This window comes from Frankliniella occidentalis, unplaced genomic scaffold (assembly GCF_000697945.3).
Source record: "Frankliniella occidentalis isolate FOCC.00 unplaced genomic scaffold, Focc_3.1 Scaffold1218, whole genome shotgun sequence".
In the NCBI taxonomy this organism is placed as follows: domain Eukaryota; kingdom Metazoa; phylum Arthropoda; class Insecta; order Thysanoptera; family Thripidae; genus Frankliniella; species Frankliniella occidentalis.
In genome coordinates, this window is record NW_026268322.1 from 1 (window position 1) to 7,590 (window position 7,590).

Sequence of the window (7,590 nt, forward strand, 5' to 3'; positions counted from 1 at the left end):
GGGGGGGGGCAGGCTGGGCCATTGCTGCCGCCCGGCTCTCAGAGGCCCGGGCTGGGCGGCAGAGCCGAGCCGAGGGAAGCCGGGGGCTTTGTTCCAGTCCGTACCGTATGTGCGCGGCTGCGCGCGGCCGGGGCCGGGGTGTGCGAGGCGAGCTCGCTTTGTGTCAGGCGGAAGGAACCGGAGAAGGGTGGGGGCGATGGGAGCACAATCCAGCGGAGCGGTTGTTTACGGTTCACTAGACGACGCACCTTCTTCATCTCCTCAAAGGTGATGAACAGGAAGTTGTCCCGGCCGCTGAGCGCCCAGAACTCGAGCACGTGCCTCCAGAAGGGCGCGAACAGCACCTCGTCGGCGAGCAGCGCCTCGAAGAAGTCGTCCATGTCGCCGTTGTACGAGTTGATCATGCGGTAGTGGTGGAAGTACGACACGAACGCGTCCCGAGGGTCCCTGGCCACGTAGATGAGCTGCGCGCAGAGAGGCGGAAGAATTAGCAGTCACAACGACACGATCGGAAGGGTAGCACCAGGGCAGGTGTCGTTTCAATGACGCCATTTCGCAGTACAGCTACTGAGACAGCGATTTATCACCGTTCATTTTGCCCCGCTTCTCATGTTATGCTTTAACGGATCATCCACAAAGAACGCCAGTGTTTCGCTCTTGCGAGACTGTCAAGTTCAGCCTGCGCAAACTGTGAAAGCGCCTACTAGGTAGGCAACATCTTGCATGCAGCGCGTGCGTGCACTGCGGGGTGGCCTACCCCGAGTTTCGCAGGCGCTGAGCTTCAATAAATAGTCAAATACTTCTACTTTTTGGACGATTTCTCTTACCTTGGGGTTTACTTTGAGCAGGTCTTTGGGAAGGAACTCGAGGGGCAGGTGGCTCTTGATGAAACGGGGCTGGTCACGGGGGAGGCCAGCGACGATCTCGACGGTGTCGACAAAGTCCTCGCCCTCCGGAATGCCTAGAGGTGTGAAGCTGTGGGCCAAATATTAAAAAATTTGTACATTCACTAAAACCACGTATCCCGCGTATTTTAAAATGGAAAAATATATATCGGGCGATATGCGGGGGCGATTTTAACAACGACAGCGCGAAATTTCAAGGATCGTATAATAGAACATTTGAAACCTTGGAACCGAAAAAATATATATTTCCCGTAATAAACTGTGACATGTTTGGCCTGGCCGAGTTCATCCCGCCCGTGTTTGATGTGCGGCCAGGCCGGGTGGCTCACCGCCGTCCCCTCCGCTCCTGCTGCGCTGGCTCGCGGTGTTTGCTAATATTTCCAGAGCCCACCTCGACCCCCCCCCCCCCATTTCCCATGACCGCGTCCCGCACCGTCCCCAGACAACCAGGAGACCCACCCCCCCAGGAGGGACCCACCAGCACAGCCCACCAGCACCAGCCCAGCCCACCCGGACCCCCAGCGCGTCGCTGGCGCCGCCCGCCTGACTGCCCGGGTCACTCCGCCGTCACAAGAAGAGAATTTAATAAAAGCAGAGCAAAAAGGGAAGACCGGGTACGGAGGAGGGGGTCGTGGAGACTAAAAGACCGGGAAGGTGGACCGAGAGAGTGAGAAAGTGTGGGAGAGAGAGAGAGAGAGAGAGAGAGAGAGAGAGAGAGAGAGAGGAGGAGAGACACGAGAGAGGCGGAATAAATGCAAAAAGAGAGGCGGGGCGTGTTTGTGGCTTGTGTTCGGGGTCCCACTAATTAAAGCATGCAAAATGCAGCGCCCCGAGCCGCCGGGCGAGAGGTGCGGCAGGCACGGTGGGCACCTTACTCCAGGAACGGGAAGCGGAAGGCGAGGGGCGTGCTCCTCGCGGTCTCCGTGTCGCACTTGTTGCCCAGCAGCCACACCATCTCCTGGGTCCACGTCGTACCTGCGGAGCCGGAAGTGGTCGCAAGTCAACAAACCCTGACCCCGGCTCACACCTGGCGGCACCCATCACACCGGAAACCCAAGTGTGCGAATGTCCAACACTTGAAGGTGTGCGAACGCTATTAGTACACATGGAGGCACAACTGTGTAAATTTCGTGTGACAGCTCACATCTATAAGTAGTGTACGAATGGGCATTTACACACCAACAAAAATGAGAGCAGACAACTACAAGTGTGCGACATTCACACACTTGCGTTTCCAGTGCACACTCACACCACATACTACTCACCGCACTTGGGGAAGGACAGGACCCAGATGTCCGAAGGGCGGACCTCCATGTCCCGGATGGCGTCGCGGTACTTGAGGAAGTTGTCCGAGAGCGCCCAACCGCCCTGGCCGACGGCCACGTTCGCGGGGGGCATCATGTCCGAACCGCACTGCTCGGCCACCTTGCACCCGGCCGGTCCCAGACGGCGCGCGTCGTCCGCTGCGCCCATGGCCGTGAAAACTGAAAGCAGCAGACGTTTGAAACTGTCATTACAATGTCAAACATCTCCTAAGCTGCAAGCAATAATTGGCATTTTATTCTTATTATTTGTTTTTTGCTCGTCTTTTTCCGTCAAACTCCCGTGCCCCACTTGCTCTGACTCGTCAACTCCCCAACTCCTTCCACACCTTTTTCATGAAAGGGGAACCCCTCGTCTTTTTTTTGTGATTTATTTTTTGTTTGCGGCCAAAACAATGGCAATAAACATCTGTGAGCTTATATTTACATTGTGGCAGGGGGAAACCTGCATACGGAATCAGGAGTTCCCACACATTTTACATTCACAGGTGCAGGCACGTTGAAGCTTTTAGCCCGTGGCGCAGCCAGCCCCTGTCGAAAATTGTGCAAGGATCAAAAAGCATCACAACAACAGAGCGCGCGAGAGGCGGTTCGTTCTTTAGGACATCCTCAAGCGGATGAAAATAGTCTCTGACAAGTTAGAGCGTACCTCTTGATACAAAGTTGCGCCCAAATTAAGCTAGGTGCTTATAAGAACGCAACTCGGCTGGACACAAAGTGATTGTCCATTCTCATTAAATGTGTCACCCGCGCCTCTTCTGCGAGCGACAGAGGCGGGCGGGCGCAGACAGTTATTGGCCGACCGAGCAAGCACGTCGCTTTTAATGAGGAGGAATGCAGTCAGCAGCGTGGCGGCGCATGTCAGCGTCCGCCCGACACACACACACACACACACTTACTCACTAACGCGTCTCTCTGATTTGCAAATGTATGGTACATGCTCGTCACACGCCTGCAATAAGTGGCCAACACAGTCGACGAAACCTACGTATAGCCTCCTCCTTCCGACAGTGCGCGCGTTTAAAGTCGCGGACAGACGGAAGGGGGGGGGCATTTAAAATGCAAATTACTCGCCCGTTCCCCGTTCGTTCTCTCGAGTAACGCACGTAATTTTCACTCGCGCTGATTCTCGGCAGCGACAGTGTGCGGGCCGCGCGGCCCTAGCTGCTACTGCTACCTGCACACCGCACCGCCGTGTGTCCGGTTGAGCGAGTGGCACTGATTGAAATAATAATAATAACGACGTTTTATACCCATCTGCGGTTGGTTGGCCGGCGGGGCTTCCCCTGCTGCTGGTTCCCCACTGATGGTCCATTACGGCTCGGTGCCCACTACCTCCCGCAGCCTGCAGGGGACCTGCTGCAGGTGACTTGCGCTGCGCTCTCTGCACTAGCGCACTGGCCGCGGGCGCTAGTAGAGTGCAGTGCGAGCTGCTGCTGCTACTGACATTTGATTGCGCTTTCCTATATGCCTACTTCCGCTCAAACGCGCCTCGCGCACCGCCTCTTTTTATTGCTCTCTCTCCTTCTCTCTCTCTCTCTCCCCTGTGCGACCTTGACCGCCCATACCGACCACTGCACGGGCGTCACACTGCACTCCGCTCCGCCGATAACGAGACCTGGGCGGCCTAAAGCAAGAGAGACACAAACAGAGAGAGAGAGAGAGAGAGAGAGAGAGAGAGAGAGAGAGAGAGAGAGAGAGAATGTGTGAGTGTGTGGATGCAGAGCGCCACGTGTCATCCTTAACTTCCTCCGTCCCCGCCCCGTCCTCCGCCTTACTCACTCGTGCTTGCCCTGAGTATATTAGCTCGGCTCCCAGCCTTCCGGACAGCGTGTGCTCTGGTTTTGGAGCGGCGGCGGGCAGGGCTCGGCTGTGGAGCGGCACGTAGGGTTACGGAATAGACTATCAACCACGTGGGAACGTGTACTGTCAACAGAGGTCGGTGTGATAGCGAAGTAATTGTGCTGCTCCAGTTTCCTGGCAGAGGCACTGTGAGCCAAGAAGTGTTCCCAGCCAAATGGGCATGAATTGCTGACGAATACTCACGAGCAGAACGAGCTGGTAGGCAACTCCTCAGCACGTGTGTAAATGCATGTTGCCGTTTTTCCATTGCATGATGCAATGATTACAACTGCTATTAAGTGACAAATTTCTACCGTCTGCTGAACCAAAGAAAAAGGCATTTCTTAGGTTTAATAAATGCATTCTGCAACGGCCAAAAAAATGTCTCTTGCCGAACATTTAAGAGAGTCGGGCCTTGTCTGGCACGGGTGCAGCGGGGCGCGGGGCCCCTGGCGCGCTCGCTACTCCAATCTGATGGAACAACCCGAGCCGAGTGGCGCTATCCGGAGCTGTCTATCCGGAGGCAGCGGGCCAACACTGCAGACACGCGCCAAGGTAGGTGTAAACGAGAACCGCCGCACAAAAGAGTTCTTCGTCCCCATCTACTCTCGAAATTCCAACAGTGGGAGTGAGAAAGTCCCAGCGGACCGGATTCTTACAGAGGAGGAAAGAGTGTACTCGATTTTTTTTTTTTGCTGCATTGTTATTCTTGGTCTCAGAAAACTGTTCTCCGCGATCGAGCGCAGTGCCCCCCCCCCAAAAGATTGAGTACATTGGAAAAATCGTGCACACAGTTTCTCTCGCAATTTATTGGGTGTACCACCGGGTGTTTCGTAAAAGACACAGATACGGGCGGATTAGCCTACCCAAGGGGCTATGGCGCCTTACGGGCAGAGCGGGTAGGCAAACCCGCCCCCACCTGTGTCTTTTATGAAACACCCGGTACAGTTTGTTGCTATCATAGAAAAGCCGTGTTGCATCTCGTCCAACTGTTACATTTTCGGAGCACACTTTGAATACAAATTCTTGCTTTTAAAGGGGCGTACAGCAGATGTGAACAGCGAGTTCCAGGACGCGGTACTCCATGACTCTGAGCGAAAGGAATACGAAACGTCAGCAGTGCAGCCAGCAGCAGCACCACCACTCTAGCGAACAGCAGGCGAGCCGGGGCGGGCTTTGGACGGACACTTTGGGGAGTCTGTAAGTGAATTTACTGTGCGCCAGTAAAGTTGGAGTTGGAATGCACGCGCCTCGCCCGTGCCGTGCCGCGGGTCGCAGGTGCACTCCGAGGCCACGGGCTTGGCAGCCTTCCCGCGGGGGATCGCGCGAGCGCGCGCCGCGCCCCACCTGCTGCCTGTCGGTGTGACGCCCGAGTTTGCACCGGGCACGCTGCTGTTGCTTCTACGAAACGCCCATTGCAAGTACCACGTGGCTGATTAACCCCGCGCACTTTCTGTAGTTGTACAGGGCGAGCTTGCCCATCGCTCCTGACAACGGCGCCATATTTCGGGCCGAGCGAGTAGGCAAGCTCGCACGCACACGCAGGCGTGCGGTACACAAGTGCGTGGGGATAATCAGCCACCTGGTGAAAAGGTATAATAGTCCGTGTGCAGGCGTGTGGACGGGTTTGCCTATCGTCACTGCGACCACGGCGACATACGGCTCCACGGCTCCGCAGCCCACCCATGGGCTACCGAAAAGCTTTGATTGTCGTTCAGATTTTATTTGGTGACAATGACTTTAGGCTGCGGGGCAGGCAAATGGCACCATAACAGTCGCTCGAACGAGGCGGGCGCAGTAGCGCAGGTAAACGCTACGACCTGGGAGAGAGTGTGACAGAAGAGATGGAGAGAGAGGGGGATTGCGTGTGATAGGAGCGAGAGAGAGAGATAGAGTGTGTCCCCCCTCGACGCGCCAGACCGCCGCCGCCCTCCCGAGGTTCGGGTGTGCCGTGGCGATACATTATGCAGTCACCTCCAAACTTTTTAGGAGGGGGGAGGAGGGGAGTAAGCACCTAAAGGGCCAAAAGAAAAAGGGGGAAAGACTGCGGGGCCCGGGCCGGGGCTCTGCGGGCTCCAGAAGACCTCCGAGGAAGCGGAGGGTGGGGGGAAGGGGGTTGACCGATAATCTGTGACCCTCTCCCTCTCTCGCCACCTCTCCCTTTCTCTCTCTCTCTCTCTCTCTCTCTCTCTCTCTCTCTCTCTGTCGATCACGTTTGCAGCGCTGCCGCCGCCACCGCCTCTCTCGGGCGGGGCGGGGGCGGGCCCCGGCCCCGGAGCACGCTCGGGGACACCGGCCCAGGTGCGCGGCGTAGCGAGACGAACAACGGAATCCCGGGGGGATATTGGGTCCTCGGCGGGGAGTGGAAGCGGAGCAGCGGAGCAGGGAGGGCGTCCCGAAGGATGAAGGCCCGGGAGAGAAGGAGCATCGAGAGAAGAGAAATTGCTGCCATCGCAGTGTAACGACACTGTTGGAAACGGCAATGCGGCGGCATGCGGCATGTGTGTGTAGCCCGCGCCCGCATACCCAGGAAGGCGGATTGATTGTTTAAGAGTAAAATACAACCAATATCGAATGTATGGAGTATTTTGAAGATGATTTGAGAACAATTCCATAAGCAGTGAGACAGATACGCTTGACTTAAATCGTTAACGTACCAAGTGCACATGGATCCAAGTGCATTTGAAACACGAATCAAGCGTCTATCTGACTGCAAGGGAAAGTGCTGTGAAATCAAGTGCAAAACAGTCTTAATTAGGTTGAGTGCATTTGACTCATGAACCAAGAATCGTTCATTCTCGGAGTGCGCGTCGTCACTGAAAATCCAACATGCCCCACCTTCACTTAAAGCTCACCGGTGCGTGTGTTGGGCAACCCAGCGACCAGATGCATACCGGCAATCTATACCACTACAAACCTAACCTAACCTAACAACGCTTAAGCCCGCTTAAGCCTTAATCGGGGGTACCTTGTCAATAAGAAGAAAAGCACGGAATCCCGTTCCGCCAGAGGCTCTCGTATCAGGTTAGCCGGCACCGTAAGTCACCACACGATGAGCCCGCGCATGCCTACAGCCAGCCACCCAGCCACCGCTCGCCCTCGGCCCGGCCCGGCCCGCCCAGCGCCGTCTGGCCTGATGGCAGTAAACCTCTTTATGGCTCAATATTGAGCTCTCATCAAATGCGGGCCGGGCCGGGCCACCACCCCGTCGCGCAGAGCCCTGCGCGGAGCCCCGGGGCCTGTCCTGCCTCTGCCTGGCCGCTCAATTTTACCCGTGCGCGCCGAGAGGTGGCCAGCGGGCGCCAGCGGGGCGGATTATTGAGCGGCGAAAATGGACGTCAGCCTCGATTAACTCGATGATACGCAACGCAATGTAGTCCGTGTGCGTGTGTGTGTTTCGTGTGGTGTGACGAAACGAACGGGTCGGTGAGCGAACTCAATATGTCCCCTCAAAATGATTATGTATAACTGAAAAACGACCATCTGAACTGCTAAATTTTATTGTTAATAAATTATTGAAA

General features: G+C 56.0%; 1 protein-coding gene across 1 annotated transcript in view; it reads right to left on the reverse strand.

Moving 5' to 3' along the window:
• Positions 1–248: 248 nt before the first annotated feature.
• The window catches only part of LOC113206304 (luciferin sulfotransferase), a gene marked incomplete at its 3' end in the record, with an annotated part of 9,586 nt that continues 2,244 nt past the window's right edge, over positions 249–7,590 (reverse strand). The window contains 4 exon segments of the mRNA XM_052275938.1: positions 249–464; positions 828–975; positions 1,781–1,880; positions 2,171–2,389. Of these exon segments, the coding sequence (XP_052131898.1) occupies positions 249–464; positions 828–975; positions 1,781–1,880; positions 2,171–2,389 (683 nt within the window).